The sequence below is a fragment of the Procambarus clarkii genome, chromosome 46 (assembly GCF_040958095.1).
Source record: "Procambarus clarkii isolate CNS0578487 chromosome 46, FALCON_Pclarkii_2.0, whole genome shotgun sequence".
Classification (NCBI taxonomy): Eukaryota; Metazoa; Arthropoda; class Malacostraca; order Decapoda; family Cambaridae; genus Procambarus; species Procambarus clarkii.
Genome location: NC_091195.1, coordinates 34,560,912 through 34,583,454, shown reverse-complemented (window position 1 = coordinate 34,583,454; position 22,543 = coordinate 34,560,912). Strand labels below are relative to the sequence as shown.

The window sequence follows — 22,543 nt, the reverse complement described above, 5'->3', positions numbered from 1 at the left end:
ACTAAACTAGCTGAGGCCAATATAAACACTTTAACTTACCATTAGTAAAGTAATTTAACACATTAGCAATTAAATCTACCGTTTAATTACAATAAGATTAATTATGAAACCCCCAAAAATGCGTGAAGGAAAGTAAACTGGTGACAATAAATTATAAAATAGTCTGCTTAGAAGTAATAAATACAATTGAATACAGTTTCTTGAATTAATAATCAAATCAATCACCGGTAGATTTCCTTACAAGATGAGATAAAATAATTGCTGAGCTCCAGGTACTTACTACCAGCAAGATATGAAACCTTAATAATAAGCTATGGGATTTGTTCATCAATGTTTAACTTAAGAGGAAAGCACACTAAGAATTGGCAAAGCAAACAGCAGCCATAAGGTACAGCATATATCATCTATTGACATAAATTTTCCCTATCAACAATAGATCAACCTGCAAGATACAGTATACACCATCTATTGGCATAAAATTACACTCTCAAAAAACCGGCTATCAAGACACAGCATGTGCCATCTATCAACAAAGGACTAACATGCAAGATACAGTACACTTCATCTATTGGCATTACATTGCACTATTAATAACAGCTGCCCATGAGGTGGATGTTGGGGTATTGGAAGCATTCCAGTTCTTGCAATTTATTGGTACAAAATTCTTGTTAACATTCACCCAACAGCCAACCACTGGAATGGATGAGCTAAAAGTGCCATCTACTAAATAGTGTCATAGGTGCTCAGCACACCAGCCCTGCTTATGACATTCTGTTTCATCTCTAATTTACCCAAAAAGTGAACTTTTCAATCATTTGAAACTGTTAATTTAGTGATAAGGCAATAGTATGGGATATTTGTGCTGTTATTCAATAATGGGCTGCCTGCCTATCCTTTGAGGTCATCAGTTGGTGGACTTTATGCTAAATTATGCCCCTCCACCTGTTCCCTCGTCCTCCTCCCCCTCTCCTCCTCTGCCTTCGTCCTCCTCCATTATCCTCTTCCCCTATCCTCGTCCTACCCTCCCTCCCTCCCGCCCCTCTCTCGTCTCAACACCCTTCCCGCCTCACCCCGTCCTACCCACTGCCCCCTTCACCAACTTCTGCTTAACCCCTCTTCCCTTCCATAAAATATAATATCAGGGGGTTCCCGGCAGTGCCGGAATATTCTGTCTCTCCTCCCTCCTCCCTTATCTCCCTTCGCCTCTTGTAAGCTTTCTAAGCTTCTAACTATTTCCTTGATGTAAGTATTAAGACGAATAACTAAAAATGATGGTAAAGAAACTCTTGTAACTATTGAAGAATTTATTTTCTACAAGTGAGCAAATACTTGTGTCGTCACATAGACAAACAGGCCGTCTAATGTTTTCTTGATCTTATTCTTGTTTTCTTATGAAAATACGAGGAAAGCTTTAACCTGGCTTCAGGAGATAATAATGTCATCATAGTATAAATGATAACAGGTATTCTTGTTATACCATGCTAGTCATAACTACTATATCACTAAGAAAAACGGATTTAGCAATATTTGTCATTTTTAACTACTATAGTGTCATATTATTTTCAGAACATGAAAAATCTATATTTGTTTGCACTGAAATTTGTCTTGCTCGTCTCTGTCCAGACATGAAAATTATTATATGAAATTTTCCCACACCTCGTAAGACTTCCTTTGAATTTTAATGGGCCCAATTTTAGTATGAAATGACTTTACATTTGTCGATAGCATACAGTGGTTCAGTGACCAAGTCTGACCATGAGTGTTGTACAGCTGGAGTGTGGCCATGAGTGTTGTACTGCTGGAGTGTGACCATGAGTATTGTACAGCTGGAGTGTGACCGTGAGTGTTGTACAGCTGGAGTGTGACCATGAGTGTTGTACAGCTGGAGAGTGACCATGAGTGTTGTACAGCTGGAGTCTGACAGTGAGTGTTGTACAGCTGGAGAGTGACCATGAGTGTTGTACAGCTGGAGTGTGACCATGAGTGTTGTACAGCTGGAGTGTGACCATGAGTGTTGTACAGCTGGAGTGTGACCATGAGTGTTGTACAGCTGGAGTCTGACAGTGAGTGTTGTACTGCTGGAGAGTGACCATGAGTGTTGTACAGCTGGAGTGTGACCATGAGTGTTGTACAGCTGGAGTGTGACCGTGAGTGTTGTACAGCTGGAGTGTGACCGTGAGTGTTGTACAGCTGGAGTGTGACCGTGAGTGTTGTACAGCTGGAGTCTGACCGTGAGTGTTGTACAGCTGGAGAGTGACCATGAGTGTTGTACAGCTGGAGTGTGACCATGAGTGTTGTACAGCTGGAGTGTGACCATGAGTGTTGTACAGCTGGAGTCTGACCATGAGTATTGTACAGCTGGAGTCTGACCATGAGTGTTGTACAGCTGGAGTGTGACCATGAGTGTTGTACTGCTGGAGTGTGACCATGAGTGTTGTACAGCTGGAGTCTGACCATGAGTGTTGTACAGCTGGAGTCTGACCATGAGTATTGTACAGCTGGAGTCTGACCATGAGTGTTGTACAGCTGGAGTGTGACCATGAGTGTTGTACTGCTGGAGAGTGACCGTGAGTGTTGTACAGCTGGAGTGTGACCATGAGTATTGTACAGCTGGAGTCTGACCATGAGTATTGTACAGCTGGAGTCTGACCATGAGTGTTGTACAGCTGGAGTGTGACCATGAGTGTTGTACTGCTGGAGTGTGACCATGAGTGTTGTACAGCTGGAGTCTGACCATGAGTGTTGTACAGCTGGAGTCTGACCATGAGTATTGTACAGCTGGAGTCTGACCATGAGTGTTGTACAGCTGGAGTGTGACCATGAGTGTTGTACTGCTGGAGAGTGACCGTGAGTGTTGTACAGCTGGAGTGTGACCATGAGTATTGTACAGCTGGAGTCTGACCATGAGTATTGTACAGCTGGAGTGTGACCATGAGTGTTGTACAGCTGGAGAGTGACCATGAGTGTTGTACAGCTGGAGAGTGATCTGGTGTCATTGTAGTTGATCATAATACTGAGTAATTCCATAACGTGGACAAATATATTCCTCTGTGGATTAATAGCGACGTTAACAATGGAAACGTTCATGTTCAGAAGCGCTGGTAAGTCTAATATTTTCATTATTCTTGTTTGGGTTTAGTAGTACTGGAGCAGCAGCAGGTGATGAGAGCGAGGACGGCCCTGAGGGAGAGGTAAGTGGCCAGAGTGACCACCATCACCACCACCACCCACACGTCCACATTGTACACCTCGTACCTGCAACATACACACATTGTACACCTCGTACCTGCAACACACACACATTGTACACCTCGTACCTGCAACACACACATTGTACACCTCGTACCTGCAACACACACATTGTACACCTCGTACCTGCAACACACATACATTGTACACCTCGTACCTGCAACACACACAGACATTGTACACCTCGTACCTGCAACACACACATTGTACACCCCGTACCTGCAACACACATACATTGTACACCCCGTACCTGCAACACACATACATTGTACACCTCGTACCTGCAACACACACACATTGTACACCTCGTACCTGCAACACACACACATTGTACACCTCGTACCTGCAACACACACATTGTACACCTCGTACCTGCAACACACACATTGTACACCCCGTACCTGCAACACACATACATTGTACACCTCGTACCTGCAACACACACACACATTGTACACCTCGTACCTGCAACACACACACATTGTACACCTCGTACCTGCAACACACACACATTGTACACCTCGTACCTGCAACACACACAGACATGGCACACACACTCCAGTTGAGAGGCGGGACCAAAGAGCCAAAGATCAACCCCCGCAAGCACAACTAGGCGAGTACACGTAAATTTCTGTACAACCTGACACGTACAAGATTAAAATAAAGTGATGATAACTTTTATTGATGGGCATGTGATGCAATGATAAGGTAGTTTGGTGTGCGTGTGATGCAATGATAAGGTAGTTTGGTGTGCGTGTGATGCAATGATAAGGTAGTTTGGTGTGCGTGTGACGCAATGATAAGGTAGTTTGGTGTGCGTGTGATGCAATGATAAGGTAGTTTGGTGTGCATGTGACGCAATGATAAGGTAGTTTGGTGTGCGTGTGATGCAATGATAAGGTAGTTTGGTGTGCGTGTGATGCAATGATAAGGTAGTTTGGTGTGCGTGTGACGCAATGATAAGGTAGTTTGGTGTGCGTGTGATGCAATGATAAGGTAGTTTGGTGTGCGTGTGATGCAATGATAAGGTAGTTTGGTGTGCGTGTGATGCAATGATAAGGTAGTTTGGTGTGCGTGTGATGCAATGATAAGGTAGTTTGGTGTGCGTGTGACGCAATGATAAGGTAGTTTGGTGTGCGTGTGATGCAATGATAAGGTAGTTTGGTGTGCGTGTGATGCAATGATAAGGTAGTTTGGTGTGCGTGTGATGCAATGATAAAGTTGTTTGGTGTACGTGTATCATGATGATAAGGTTGTTTGGTGTGTGTGTGTACTCACCTAGTTGTACTCACCTAGTTGTGTTTGCGGGGGTTGAGCTCTGGCTCTTTGGTCCCGCCTCTCAACCGTCAATCAACAGGTGTACAGATTCATGAGCCTATCGGGCTCTGTCATATCTACACTTGAAACTGTGTATGGAGTCAGTGTGTTGTGTGTGTGTGCGTGCGTGTGTGTGTGTGTGTGTGTGTGTGTGTGTGTGTGTGTGTGTGTGTGTGTGTGTGTGTGTGTGTGTGTGTGTGTGTGTGTGTGTGTGTGACGCAGTAAGTTTGTTTGGTGTTCGTGTGTGATGACGATAAGGTAGTTTGGTGGGTGTGTGTGACACAGTAAGGTAAAGATAATTTAGTATGTGTGTGTGACGCAGTAAGGTAGTTTGGTGTGCGTGTTATGCAATGATAACATAGTTTGGTGTGCATGTGTCTTGATGATAAGGTAGTTTCTGTGCGTGTGTTAGCGATGATACGTTTTCATCACTGTATTTTAATTTAACGTCTCAGTTTACACAGCAAATGTGAGATCTTTCAGTCCGCGATATTACTGATTACGGTTTGCAGTGAGAATTTGCAAAGGTTTAAAAATTACTAAACTATAATTACTGTTATTTTTTTTAAAACTAGTGAACAAATCACAGGTAATGATGAGGTAAACTGCAAACACGTTACTAAAATGCAAATAGATGAAAACCGCACCGTAAGTTATCAATAAAATAACAAATATCTAAGATTGTTATTAAGTTATTAGAATTACAAAATATAAATAAAAAATATACAAATAATTTAATAAAAGTCAAATATATAGCATGACGAAAACATAATATTTAAAATTTGGGAAACTATAAATTCAGCCAACATGACTCTGTGTATTATGAATGTTGTGTCTCAAGCCTTCATACACCGATGTGAAGACTGACAGTCACCTCAGTGACACTAACGAGGGCATGGTGACACTGCCCAGGGCATGGTGACACTAAACAGGGCATAGTGACACTCACCAGGGCATGGTGACACTCACCAGGGCATGATGACACTAACCAGGGCATGGTGACACTCACCAGGGCATGGTGACACTCACCAGGGCATGGTGACACTCACCAGGGCATGATGACACTAACCAGGGCATGGTGACACTCACCAGGGCATGGTGACACTCACCAGGGCATGGTGACACTCACCAGGGCATGATGACACTAGCCAAGGCATAGTGACACTAACCAGGGCATGGTGACACTAACCAGGGCATGATGACACTAACCAGGGCATGGTGACACTAACCAGGGCATGGTGACACACAACAGGGCATGGTGACACTAACCAGGGCATGATGACACTCACCAGTGCATGGGGACACTAACCAGGGCATTGTGACACTAACCAGGGCATGATGACACTCACCAGTGTATGGTGACACTAACCAGGGCATGGTGACACTAACCAGGGCATGATGACACTAACCAGGGCATGGTGACACACAACAGGGCATGGTGACACTAACCAGGGCATGGTGACACTCATCAGTGTATGGTGACACTAACCAGGGCATGGTGACACTCACCAGGGCATGGTGACACTCAGCAGGGCATGGTGCCACTCACCAGGGCATGGTGACACTCACCAGGGCATGGTGACACTAACCAGGGCATGGTGACACTAACCAGGGCATGGTGACACTAACCAGGGCATGGTGACACTCACCAGGGCATGGTGACACTCACCAGGGCATGGTGACACTGATCAGGGCATGGTGACATTAACCAGGGCATGGTGACACTCACCAGGGAATCGTGACACTCACACGGGCATGGTGACACTCACCAGGGCATGGTGACACTAACCAGGGCATGGTAACACTCACCAGGGCATGGTGACACTCACCAGGGCATGGTGACACTCACCAGGGCATGGTGACACTAACCAGTACATGGTGACACTCACCAGGACATGGTAACACTCACCAGGGCATGGTGACTCTAACCAGGGCATGGTGACACTAACCAGGGCATGATGACTCTAACCAGGGCATGGTGACACTAACCAGGGCATGGTGACACTCACCAGGACATGGTGACATTCACCAGGGCATGGTGACACTAACCAGGGCATGGTGACACTAACTAGGACATGGTGACACTAACCAAGGCATGGTGACACTAACCAAGGCATGGCGACACTAACCAGGGCATGGTGACAGTAACCAGGGCATGGTGACACTAACCAGGGCATGGTGACAGTAACCAGGACATGGTGACACTGACCGGGGCATGGTGACACTAACCAAGCCATGGTGACACTAACCAAGACATGGTGACACTAACCAGGGCATGGTGACAGTAACCAGGGCATGGTGACACTCACCAGGCATGGTGGCACTCACCAGGGCATGGTGGCACTAACCAGGGCATGGTGACACGAACTAGGACATGGTGACACTAACCAAGGCATGGTGACAGTAACCAAGGCATGGTGACACTAACCATGGCATGGTGACAGTAAGTAGGACATGGTGACACTCACCAGGGCATGGTGGCACTAACCAGGGCATGGTGACAGTAACTAGGACATGGTGACACTCACCAGGGCATGGTGACACTAACCAGGGCAAGGTGACAGTAACCAGGGCATGATGACAGTAACCAGGACATGGTGACACTCACCAGGGCATGGTGACACTAACCAGGGCATGGTGACACTAACTAGGACATGGTGACACTAACTAGGACATGGTGACACTAACCAAGGCATGGTGACACTAACCAAGGCATGGTGACACTAACCAGGGCATGGTGACAGTAACCAGGGCATGGTGACACTAACCAGGGCATGGTGACAGTAACCAGGACATGGTGACACTGACCGGGGCATGGTGACACTAACCAAGCCATGGTGACACTAACCAAGACATGGTGACACTAACCAGGGCATGGTGACAGTAACCAGGACATGGAGACACTCACCAGGGCATGGTGACACTAACCAGAGCATGGTGACTCTAACTAGGACATGGTGACACTAACCAAGGCATGGTGACACTAACCAAGGAATAGTGACACTAACTAGGACATGGTGACACTAACCAAGGCATGGTGACACTAACCAAGGCATGGTGACACTAACCAGGGCATGGTGACAGTAACCAGGACATGGTGACACTCACCAGGGCATGGTGGCACTAACCAGGGCATGGTGACACTAACTAGGACATGGTGACACTAACCAAGGCATGGTGACACTAACCAAGGCATGGTGACACTCACCAAGGCATGGTGACACTCACCAGGGCATGGTGGCACTCACCAGGGCATGGTGGCACTCACCAGGGCATGGTGGCACTAACCAGGGCATGGTGACACTAACTAGGACATGGTGACACTAACCAAGGCATGGTGACACTAACCAGGGCATGGTGACAGTAACCAGGGCATGGTGACACTCACCAGGGCATGGTGGCACTCACCAGGGCATGGTGACAGTATCCAGGGCATGGTGACACTAACTAGGACATGGTGACACTAACCAAGGCATTGTGACACTAACCAGGGCATGTTGACAGTATCCAGGACATGGTGACACTCACCAGGGCATGGTGACACTAACCAGGGCATGGTGACTCTAACTAGGACATGGTGACACTAACCAAGGCATGGTGACACTAACCAAGGCATGGTGACACTAACCAGGGCATGGTGACAGTACCCAGGGCATGGTGACACTCACCAGGGCATGGTTGCACTCACCAGGGCATGGTGGCACTAACCAGGGCATAGTGACACTGACCAGGGCATGGTGACACTGATCAGGGCATGGTGACACTAACCAAGGCATGGTGACACTAACCCGGGCATGGTGACAGTAACCAGGGCATGGTGACACTCACCAGGGCATGGTGGCACTCACCAGTGCATGGTGGCACTAACCAGGGCATAGTGACACTGACCAGGGCATGGTGACACTGATCTGGGCATGGTGACATTAACCAGGGCATGGTGACACTCACCAGGGCATGGTGACACTCACACGGGCATGGTGACACTCACCAGGGCATGGTGATACTAACCAGGGCATGGTGACACTAACCAGGGCATGGTGACACTGACCAGGGCATAGTGACAATGACGAGGGCATGGTGACACTCACCAGGGCATGGTGACACTCACCAGGGCATGGTGACATTAACCAGGGCATGGTGACATTAACCAGGGCATGGTGACACTAACCAGGGCATGGTAACACTAACAAGGGCATGGTGACATTAACCAGGGCATGGTGACATTAACCAGGGCATTGTGGCACTCACCAGGGCATGGTGGCACAAACCAGGGCATAGTGACACTGACCAGGGCATGGTGACACTGATCAGGGCATGGTGACATTAACCAGGGCATGGTGACACTCGCCAGGGAATCGTGACACTCACACGGGCATGGTGACACTCACCAGGGCATGGTGACACTAACCCGGGCATGGTAACACTCACCAGGGCATGGTGACACTCACCAGGGCATGGTGACACTCACCAGGGCATGGTGACACTAACCAGTACATGGTGACACTCACCAGGACATGGTAACACTCACCAGGGCATGGTGACTCTAACCAGGGCATGGTGACATTAACCAGGGCATGATGACTCTAACCAGGGCATGGTGACACTAACCAGGGCATGGTGACACTCACCAGGACATGGTGACACTCACCAGGGCATGGTGACACTAACTAGGACATGGTGACACTAACCAAGGCATGGTGACACTAACCAAGGCATGGTGACACTAATTAGGGCATAGTGACAGTAACCAGGGCATGGTGACACTAACCAGGGCATGGTGACAGTAACCAGGACATGGTGACACTGACCGGGGCATGGTGACACTAACCAAGACATGGTGACACTAACCAAGGCATGGTGACACTAACCAAGGCATGGTGACACTAACCAGGGCATGGTGACAGTAACCAGGGCATGGTGACACTAACCAGGGCATGGTGACAGTAACCAGGACATGGTGACACTGACCGGGGCATGGTGACACTAACCAAGCCATGGTGACACTAACCAAGACATGGTGACACTAACCAGGGCATGGTGACAGTAACCAGGACATGGAGACACTCACCAGGGCATGGTGACACTAACCAGAGCATGGTGACTCTAACTAGGACATGGTGACACTAACCAAGGCATGGTGACACTAACCAAGGAATGGTGACACTAACTAGGACATGGTGACACTAACCAAGGCATGGTGACACTAACCAAGGCATGGTGACACTAACCAGGGCATGGTGACAGTAACCAGGACATGGTGACACTCACCAGGGCATGGTGGCACTAACCAGGGCATGGTGACACTAACTAGGACATGGTGACACTAACCAAGGCATGGTGACACTAACCAAGGCATGGTGACACTCACCAAGGCATGGTGACACTCACCAGGGCATGGTGGCACTCACCAGGGCATGGTGGCACTCACCAGGGCATGGTGGCACTAACCAGGGCATGGTGACACTAACTAGGACATGGTGACACTAACCAAGGCATGGTGACACTAACCAGGGCATGGTGACAGTAACCAGGGCATGGTGACACTCACCAGGGCATGGTGGCACTCACCAGGGCATGGTGACAGTATCCAGGGCATGGTGACACTAACTAGGACATGGTGACACTAACCAAGGCATTGTGACACTAACCAGGGCATGTTGACAGTATCCAGGACATGGTGACACTCACCAGGGCATGGTGACACTAACCAGGTCATGGTGACTCTAACTAGGACATGGTGACACTAACCAAGGCATGGTGACACTAACCAAGGCATGGTGACACTAACCAGGGCATGGTGACAGTACCCAGGGCATGGTGACACTCACCAGGGCATGGTTGCACTCACCAGGGCATGGTGGCACTAACCAGGGCATAGTGACACTGACCAGGGCATGGTGACACTGATCAGGGCATGGTGACACTAACCAAGGCATGGTGACACTAACCAGGGCATGGTGACAGTAACCAGGGCATGGTGACACTCACCAGGGCATGGTGGCACTCACCAGTGCATGGTGGCACTAACCAGGGCATAGTGACACTGACCAGGGCATGGTGACACTGATCTGGGCATGGTGACATTAACCAGGGCATGGTGACACTCACCAGGGCATGGTGACACTCACACGGGCATGGTGACACTCACCAGGGCATGGTGATACTAACCAGGGCATGGTGACACTAACCAGGGCATGGTGACACTGACCAGGGCATAGTGACAATGACGAGGGCATGGTGACACTCACCAGGGCATGGTGACACTCACCAGGGCATGGTGACATTAACCAGGGCATGGTGACATTAACCAGGGCATGGTGACACTAACCAGGGCATGGTAACACTAACAAGGGCATGGTGACATTAACCAGGGCATGGTGACATTAACCAGGGCATTGTGGCACTCACCAGGGCATGGTGGCACAAACCAGGGCATAGTGACACTGACCAGGGCATGGTGACACTGATCAGGGCATGGTGACATTAACCAGGGCATGGTGACACTCACCAGGGAATCGTGACACTCACACGGGCATGGTGACACTCACCAGGGCATGGTGACACTAACCAGGGCATGGTAACACTCACCAGGGCATGGTGACACTCACCAGGGCATGGTGACACTCACCAGGGCATGGTGACACTAACCAGTACATGGTGACACTCACCAGGACATGGTAACACTCACCAGGGCATGGTGACTCTAACCAGGGCATGGTGACATTAACCAGGGCATGATGACTCTAACCAGGGCATGGTGACACTAACCAGGGCATGGTGACACTCACCAGGACATGGTGACACTCACCAGGGCATGGTGACACTAACTAGGACATGGTGACACTAACCAAGGCATGGTGACACTAACCAAGGCATGGTGACACTAATTAGGGCATAGTGACAGTAACCAGGGCATGGTGACACTAACCAGGGCATGGTGACAGTAACCAGGACATGGTGACACTGACCGGGGCATGGTGACACTAACCAGGCATGGTGGCACTCACCAGGGCATGGTGGCACTAACCAGGGCATGGTGACACAAACCAAGGCATGGTGACACTAACCAAGGCATGGTGTCAGTAACCAAGGCATGGTGACACTAACCAGGGCATGGTGACAGTAAGTAGGACATGGTGACACTCACCAGGGCATGGTGACACTAACCAGGGCATGGTGACAGTAACCAGGGCATGGTGACAGTAACCAGGACATGGTGACACTCACCAGGGCATGGTGACACTAACCAGGGCATGGTGACACTAACAAGGATATGGTGACACTAACTAGGACATGGTGACACTAACCAAGGCATGGTGACACTAACCAGGGCATGGTGACAGTAACCAGGACATGGTGACACTCACCAGGGCATGGTGACACTAACCAGGGCATGGTGACACTAACTAGGGCATGGTGACACTAACCAAGGCATGGTGACACTAACCAAGGCATGGTGACACTAACTAGGACATGGTGACACTAGCCAAGGCATGGTGACACTAACCAGGACATGGTGACACTCACCAGGGCATGGTGGCACTAACCAGGGCATGGTGACTCTAACTAGGACATGGTGTCACTAACCAAGGCATGGTGACACTAACCAAGGCATGGTGACACTCACCATGGCATGGTGACACTCACCAGGGCATGGTGGCACTCACCAGGGCATGGTGGCACTCACCAGGGCATGGTGGCACTCACCAGAGCATGGTGGCACTAACCAGGGCATGGTGACACTAACTAGGACATGGGACACTAACCAAAGCATGGTGACACTAACCAAGGCATGGTGACACTCACCAGGGCATGGTGACACTCACCAGGGCAAGGTGACACTCACCAGGGCATAGTGGCACTCACCAGGGCATATTGGCACTAACCAGGGCATGGTGACACTAACTAGGACATGGCGACACTAACTAGGACATGGCGACACTAACCAAGGCATGGTGACACTAACCAGGGCATGGTGACACTAACTAGGACATGGCGACACTAACCAAGGCATGGTGACACTAACCAAGGCATGGTGACACTAACCAGGGCATGGTGACAGTAACCAGGACATGGTGACACTCACCAGGGCATGGTGGCACTCACCAGGGCATGGTGGCACTCACCAGGGCACGGTGGCACTAACCAGGGCATGGTGACACTAACTAGGACATGGTGACACTAACCAAGGAATGGTGACACTAACCAAGGCATGGTGACACTAACCAGGGAATGGTGACACTCACCAGGGCATGGTGGCACTCACCAGGGCATGGTGGCACTAACCAGGGCATGGTGACACTAACTAGGACATGGTGACACTAACCAAGGCATGGTGACACTAACCAAGGCATGGTGACACTAACCAGGGCATGTTGACAGTAACCAGGGCATGGTGACACTCACCAGGGCATGGTGGCACTCACCAGGGCATGGTGACACTAACCAGGGCATGATGACACTAACTAGGACATGGTGACACTAACCAAGGCATGGTGACACTAAGCAAGGCATGGTGACACTAACCAGGGCATGGTGACAGTAACCAGGACATGGTGACTCTCACCTGGGCATGGTGACACTAACCCGGGCATGGTGACAGTAACCAGGGCATGGTGACACTCACCCGGGCATGGTGGCACTCACCAGGGCATGGTGGCAATAACCAGGGCATAGTGACACTGACCAGGGCATGGTGACACTGATCAGGGCATATTGACATTAACCAGGGCATGGTGACACTCACCAGGGCATCGTGACACTTACACGGGCATGGTGACACTCCCCAGGGCATGGTGGCACTAACCTGGGCATGGTAACACTCACCAGCGCATGGTGACACTCACCAGGGCATGGTGACATTATCCAGTGCATAGTGACACTAACCAGTACATGGTGACTCTCACCAGGGCATGGTGACACTAACCAGGGCATGGTGACACTAACTAGGACATGGTGACACTGACCAAGGCATGGTGACACTAACCAAGGCATGGTGACACTAACCAGGGCATGGTGACACTAACTAGGACATGGTGACACTAACCAAGGCATGGTGACACTAACCAAGGCATGGTGACTCTAACCGGGGCATAGTGACACTAACCAGGGCATGGTGACACTAACCAGGGCATGGTGACACTAACCAGTACATGGTGACACTCACCAGGACATGGTAACACTCACCAGGGCATGGTGACTCTAACCAGGGCATGGTGACATTAACCAGGGCATGATGACTCTAACCAGGGCATGGTGACACTAACCAGGGCATGGTGACACTCACCAGGACATGGTGACACTCACCAGGGCATGGTGACACTAACTAGGACATGGTGACACTAACCAAGGCATGGTGACACTAACCAAGGCATGGTGACACTAACCAGGGCATAGTGACAGTAACCAGGGCATGGTGACACTAACCAGGGCATGGTGACAGTAACCAGGACATGGTGACACTGACCGGGGCATGGTGACACTAACCAAGACATGGTGACACTAACCAAGGCATGGTGACACTAACCAGGGCATGGTGACAGTAACCAGGGTATGGTGACACTCACCAGGCATGGTGGCACTCACCAGGGCATGGTGGCACTAACCAGGGCATGGTGACACAAACCAAGGCATGGTGACACTAACCAAGGCATGGTGTCAGTAACCAAGGCATGGTGACACTAACCAGGGCATGGTGACAGTAAGTAGGACATGGTGACACTCACCAGGGCATGGTGACACTAACCAGGGCATGGTGACAGTAACCAGGGCATGGTGACAGTAACCAGGACATGGTGACACTCACCAGGGCATGGTGACACTAACCAGGGCATGGTGACACTAACAAGGATATGGTGACACTAACTAGGACATGGTGACACTAACCAAGGCATGGTGACACTAACCAGGGCATGGTGACAGTAACCAGGACATGGTGACACTCACCAGGGCATGGTGACACTAACCAGGGCATGGTGACACTAACTAGGGCATGGTGACACTAACCAAGGCATGGTGACACTAACCAAGGCATGGTGACACTAACTAGGACATGGTGACACTAGCCAAGGCATGGTGACACTAACCAAGGCATGGTGACACTAACCAGGGCATGGTGACAGTAACCAGGACATGGTGACACTCACCAGGGCATGGTGGCACTAACCAGGGCATGGTGACACTAACTAGGACATGGTGTCACTAACCAAGGCATGGTGACACTAACCAAGGCATGGTGACACTCACCAGGGCATGGTGACACTCACCAGGGCATGGTGGCACTCACCAGGGCATGGTGGCTCTCACCAGGGCATGGTGGCACTCACCAGAGCATGGTGGCACTAACCAGGGCATGGTGACACTAACTAGGACATGGGACACTAACCAAAGCATGGTGACACTAACCAAGGCATGGTGACACTCACCAGGGCATGGTGACACTCACCAGGGCAAGGTGACACTCACCAGGGCATAGTGGCACTCACCATGGCATATTGGCACTAACCAGGGCATGGTGACACTAACTAGGACATGGTGACACTAACCAAGGCATGGTGACACTAACCAAGGCATGGTGACACTAACCAGGGCATGGTGACAGTAACCAGGACATGGTGACACTCACCAGGGCATGGTGGCACTCACCAGGGCATGGTGGCACTCACCAGGGCACGGTGGCACTAACCAGGGCATGGTGACACTAACTAGGACATGGTGACACTAACCAAGGAATGGTGACACTAACCAAGGCATGGTGACACTAACCAGGGAATGGTGACACTCACCAGGGCATGGTGGCACTCACCAGGGCATGGTGGCACTAACCAGGGCATGGTGACACTAACTAGGACATGGTGACACTAACCAAGGCATGGTGACACTAACCAAGGCATGGTGACACTAACCAGGGCATGTTGACAGTAACCAGGGCATGGTGACACTCACCAGGGCATGGTGGCACTCACCAGGGCATGGTGACACTAACCAGGGCATGATGACACTAACTAGGACATGGTGACACTAACCAAGGCATGGTGACACTAAGCAAGGCATGGTGACACTAACCAGGGCATGGTGACAGTAACCAGGACATGGTGACTCTCACCAGGGCATGGTGACACTAACCAGGGCATGGTGACACTAACTACGACATAGTGACACTAACCAAGGCATGGTGACACTAACCAAGGCATGGTGACACTAACCCGGGCATGGTGACAGTAACCAGGGCATGGTGACACTCACCCGGGCATGGTGGCACTCACCAGGGCATGGTGGCACTAACCAGGGCATAGTGACACTGACCAGGGCATGGTGACACTGATCAGGGCATGGTGACATTAACCAGGGCATGGTGACACTCACCAGGGCATCGTGACACTTACACGGGCATGGTGACACTCCCCAGGGCATGGTGGCACTAACCTGGGCATGGTAACACTCACCAGCGCATGGTGACACTCACCAGGGCATGGTGACATTATCCAGTGCATAGTGACACTAACCAGTACATGGTGACTCTCACCAGGGCATGGTGACACTAACCAGGGCATGGTGACACTAACTAGGACATGGTGACACTGACCAAGGCATGGTGACACTAACCAAGGCATGGTGACACTAACCAGGGCATGGTGACACTAACTAGGACATGGTGACACTAACCAAGGCATGGTGACACTAACCAAGGCATGGTGACTCTAACCGGGGCATAGTGACACTAACCAGGGCATGGTGACACTAACCAGGGCATGGTGACACTAACCAGTACATGGTGACACTCACCAGGACATGGTAACACTCACCAGGGCATGGTGACTCTAACCAGGGCATGGTGACATTAACCAGGGCATGATGACTCTAACCAGGGCATGGTGACACTAACCAGGGCATGGTGACACTAACTAGGACATGGTGACACTAACCAAGGCATGGTGACACTAACCAAGGCATGGTGACACTAACCAGGGCATAGTGACAGTAACCAGGGCATGGTGACACTAACCAGGGCATGGTGACAGTAACCAGGACATGGTGACACTGACCGGGGCATGGTGACACTAACCAAGACATGGTGACACTAACCAAGGCATGGTGACACTAACCAGGGCATGGTGACAGTAACCAGGGTATGGTGACACTCACCAGGCATGGTGGCACTCACCAGGGCATGGTGGCACTAACCAGGGCATGGTGACACAAACCAAGGCATGGTGACACTAACCAAGGCATGGTGTCAGTAACCAAGGCATGGTGACACTAACCAGGGCATGGTGACAGTAAGTAGGACATGGTGACACTCACCAGGGCATGGTGACACTAACCAGGGCATGGTGACAGTAACCAGGGCATGGTGACAGTAACCAGGACATGGTGACACTCACCAGGGCATGGTGACACTAACCAGGGCATGGTGACACTAACAAGGATATGGTGACACTAACTAGGACATGGTGACACTAACCAAGGCATGGTGACACTAACCAGGGCATGGTGACAGTAACCAGGACATGGTGACACTCACCAGGGCATGGTGACACTAACCAGGGCATGGTGACACTAACTAGGGCATGGTGACACTAACCAAGGCATGGTGACACTAACCAAGGCATGGTGACACTAACTAGGACATGGTGACACTAGCCAAGGCATGGTGACACTAACCAAGGCATGGTGACACTAACCAGGGCATGGTGACAGTAACCAGGACATGGTGACACTCACCAGGGCATGGTGGCACTAACCAGGGCATGGTGACACTAACTAGGACATGGTGTCACTAACCAAGGCATGGTGACACTAACCAAGGCATGGTGACACTCACCAGGGCATGGTGACACTCACCAGGGCATGGTGGCACTCACCAGGGCATGGTGGCACTCACCAGGGCATGGTGGCACTCACCAGAGCATGGTGGCACTAACCAGGGCATGGTGACACTAACTAGGACATGGGACACTAACCAAAGCATGGTGACACTAACCAAGGCATGGTGACACTCACCAGGGCATGGTGACACTCACCAGGGCAAGGTGACACTCACCAGGGCATAGTGGCACTCACCATGGCATATTGGCACTAACCAGGGCATGGTGACACTAACTAGGACATGGTGACACTAACCAAGGCATGGTGACACTAACCAAGGCATGGTGACACTAACCAGGGCATGGTGACAGTAACCAGGACATGGTGACACTCACCAGGGCATGGTGGCACTCACCAGGGCATGGTGACACTCACCAGGGCACGGTGCCACTAACCAGGGCATGGTGACACTAACTAGGACATGGTGACACTAACCAAGGAATGGTGACACTAACCAAGGCATGGTGACATTAACCAGGGAATGGTGACACTCACCAGGGCATGGTGGCACTCACCAGGGCATGGTGGCACTAACCAGGGCATGGTGACACTAACTAGGACATGGTGACACTAACCAAGGCATGGTGACACTAACCAAGGCATGGTGACACTAACCAGGGCATGTTGACAGTAACCAGGGCATGGTGACACTCACCAGGGCATGGTGGCACTCACCAGGGCATGGTGACACTAACCAGGGCATGATGACACTAACTAGGACAGGGTGACACTAACCAAGGCATGGTGACACTAACCAAGGCATGGTGACACTAACCAGGGCATGGTGACAGTAACCAGGACATGGTGACTCTCACCAGGGCATGGTGACACTAACCAGGGCATGGTGACACTAACTAGGACATAGTGACACTAACCAAGGCATGGTGACACTAACCAAGGCATGGTGACACTAACCCGGGCATGGTGACAGTAACCAGGGCATGGTGACACTCACCCGGGCATGGTGGCACTCACCAGGGCATGGTGGCACTAACCAGGGCATAGTGACACTGACCAGGGCATGGTGACACTGATCAGGGCATGGTGACATTAACCAGGGCATGGTGACACTCACCAGGGCATCGTGACACTTACACGGGCATGGTGACACTCCCCAGGGCATGGTGGCACTAACCTGGGCATGGTAACACTCACCAGCGCATGGTGACACTCACCAGGGCATGGTGACATTATCCAGTGCATAGTGACACTAACCAGTACATGGTGACTGTCACCAGGGCATGGTGACACTAACCAGGGCATGGTGACACTAACTAGGACATGGTGACACTAACCAAGGCATGGTGACACTAACCAAGGCATGGTGACACTAACCAGGGCATGGTGACAGTAACCAGGACATGGTGACTCTCACCAGGGCATGGTGACACTAACCAGGGCATGGTGACACTAACTAGGACATGGTGACACTAACCAAGGCATGGTGACACTAACCAAGGCATGGTGACTCTAACCGGGGCATAGTGACACTAACCAGGGCATGGTGACACTAACCAGGGCATGGTGACACTAACCAGGGCATGGTGACACTCACCAGGACATGGTGACACTCACCAGGGCATGGTGACACTAACCAGGGCATGGTGACACTAACTAGGACATGGTGACACTAACCAAAGCATGGTGACACTAACCAAGGCATGGTGACACTAACCAGGGCATGATGACAGTAACCAGGGCATGGTGACACTAACCAAGGCATGGTGACAGTAACCAGGACATGGTGACACTGACCGGGGAATGGTGAGACTAACCAGGGTATGGTAACACTCTCCAGGGCATAGTGACACTAACCAGGGCATGGTGACACTCACCAGGACATGGTGACACTCACCAGGGCATCGTGACACTCACCAGGGCATGGTGACACTAACGAGGGCATGGTGACACTAACTAGGACATGGTGACACTAACCAAGGCATGGTGACACTAACCAGGGCATGGTGACACTCACCAGGGCATGGTGGCACTCACTAGGGCTTGGTGGCACTAACCAGGGCATAGTGACACTGACCAGGGCATCGTGACACTGATCAGGGCATGGTGACATAAACCAGGGCATGGTGACACTCCCCAGGGCATGGTGGCACTCACACGGGCATAGTAACACTCACCAGCGTATGGTGACACTCACCAGGGCATGGTGACATTAACCAGTGCATAGTGACACTAACCAGTACATGGTGACACTCACCAGGGCATGGTGACTCTAACCGGGGCATGGTGACACTAACCAGGACATGGTGACACTAACCAGGGCATGGTGACACTCACCAGGACATGGTGACACTCACCAGGGCATGGTGACACTAACCAGGGCATGGTGACACTAACTAGGACATGGTGACACTAACCAAGGCATGGTGACACTAACCAAGGCATGGTGACACTAACCAGGGCATGGTGACAGTAACCAGGGCATGGTGACACTAACCAAGGCATGGTGACAGTAACCAGGACATGGTGACACTGACCGGGGAATGGTGAGACTAACCAGGGTATGGTAACACTCACCAGGGCATGGTGACACTAACCAGGGCATGGTGACACTCACCAGGACATGGTGACACTCACCAGGGCATCGTGACACTCATCAGGGCATGGTGACACTAACCAGGGCATGGTGACACTAACTAGGACATGGTGACACTAACCAAGGCATGGTGACACTAACCTAGGCATGGTGACAGTAACCAGGGCATGGTGACACTAACCAGGGCATGGTGACAGTAACCAGGACATGGTGACTCTCACCAGGGCATGGTGACACTAACCAGGGCATGGTGACACTCACTAGGACATGGTGACACTCACCAGGGCATCGTGACACTCACCAGGGCATGGTGAGACTAGCCAGGGTATGGTAACACTCACCAAGGCATGGTGACACTAACCAAAGCATGGTGACACTAACCAGGGCATGGTGACAGTAACCAGGGCATGGTGATACTAACCAGGGCATGGTGACAGTAACCAGGACATGGTGACACTGACCGGGGCATGGTGAAACTAACCAGAGCATGGTAACACTAACCACGGCATGGTAACACTAACCAGGGCATGGTGACACTAACCAAGGCATGGTGACACTAACCAAGGCATGGTGACACTAACCAGGGCATGATGACAGTAACCAGGGCATGGTGACACTAACCAAGGCATGGTGACAGTAACCAGGACATGGTGACACTGACCGGGGAATGGTGAGACTAACCAGGGTATGGTAACACTCACCAGGGCATGGTGACACTCACCAGGGCAAGGTGACACTCACCAGGGCATAGTGGCACTCACCAGGGCATATTGGCACTAACCAGGGCATGGTGACACTAACTAGGACATGGTGACACTAACCAAGGCATGGTGACACTAACCAAGGCATGGCGACACTAACCAGGGCATGGTGACAGTAACCAGGACATGGTGACACTCACCAGGGCATGGTGGCACTCACCAGGGCATGGTGGCACTCACCAGGGCACGGTGGCACTAACCAGGGCATGGTGACACTAACTAGGACATGGTGACACTAACCAAGGCATGGTGACACTAACCAAGGCATGGTGACACTAACCAGGGAATGGTGACACTCACCAGGGCATGGTGGCACTCACCAGGGCATGGTGGCACTAACCAGGGCATGGTGACACTAACTAGGACATGGTGACACTAACCAAGGCATGGTGACACTAACCAAGGCATGGTGACACTAACCAGGGCATGTTGACAGTAACCAGGGCATGGTGACACTCACCAGGGCATGGTGGCACTCACCAGGGCATGGTGACACTAACCAGGGCATGATGACACTAACTAGGACATGGTGACACTAACCAAGGCATGGTGACACTAACCAAGGCATGGTGACACTAACCAGGGCATGGTGACAGTAACCAGGACATGGTGACTCTCACCAGGGCATGGTGACACTAACCAGGGCATGGTGACACTAACTAGGACATAGTGACACTAACCAAGGCATGGTGACACTAACCAAGGCATGGTGACACTAACCCGGGCATGGTGACAGTAACCAGGGCATGGTGACACTCACCAGGGCATGGTGGCACTCACCAGGGCATGGTGGCACTAACCAGGGCATAGTGACACTGACCAGGGCATGGTGACACTGATCAGGGCATGGTGACATTAACCAGGGCATGGTGACACTCACCAGGGCATCGTGACACTCACACGGGCATGGTGACACTCCCCAGGGCATGGTGGCACTAACCTGGGCATGGTAACACTCACCAGCGCATGGTGACACTCACCAGGGCATGGTGAGATTATCCAGTGCATAGTGACACTAACCAGTACATGGTGACTCTCACCAGGGCATGGTGACACTAACCAGGGCATGGTGGCACTAACTAGGACATGGTGACACTAACCAAGGCATGGTGACACTAACCAAGGCATGGTGACACTAACCAGGGCATGGTGACAGTAACCAGGACATGGTGACTCTCACCAGGGCATGGTGACACTAACCAGGGCATGGTGACACTAACTAGGACATGGTGACACTAGCCAAGGCATGGTGACACTAACCAAGGCATGGTGACTCTAACCGGGGTATAGTGACACTAACCAGGGCATGGTGACACTAACCAGGGCATGGTGACACTAACCAGGGCATGGTGACACTCACCAGGACATGGTGACACTCACCAGGGCATGGTGACACTAACCAGGGCATGGTGACACTAACTAGGACATGGTGACACTGACCAAAGCATTGTGACACTAACCAAGGCATGGTGACACTAACCAGGGCATGATGACAGTAACCAGGGCATGGTGACACTAACCAAGGCATGGTGACAGTAACCAGGACATGGTGACACTGACCGGGGAATGGTGAGACTAACCAGGGTATGGTAACACTCACCAGGGCATAGTGACACTAACCAGGGCATGGTGACACTCACCAGGACATGGTGACACTCACCAGGGCATCGTGACACTCACCAGGGCATGGTGACACTAACGAGGGCATGGTGACACTAACTAGGACATGGTGACACTAACCAAGGCATGGTGACACTAACCAGGGCATGGTGACACTCACCAGGGCATGGTGGCA

General features: G+C 51.2%; 1 protein-coding gene across 1 annotated transcript in view; it reads right to left on the bottom strand.

The window, feature by feature from the left end:
* Positions 1-1,286: 1,286 nt before the first annotated feature.
* Positions 1,287-22,543, bottom strand: part of LOC138349643 (UDP-glycosyltransferase UGT5-like) — a 118,994-nt gene continuing 97,737 nt past the window's right edge. Inside the window, exon 11 of the mRNA XM_069301913.1 lies at positions 1,287-3,255. Within this exon, the coding sequence (XP_069158014.1) occupies positions 3,120-3,255 (136 nt within the window). The 3' untranslated portion in view covers positions 1,287-3,119. The remainder of the gene's footprint in view (positions 3,256-22,543) is intronic.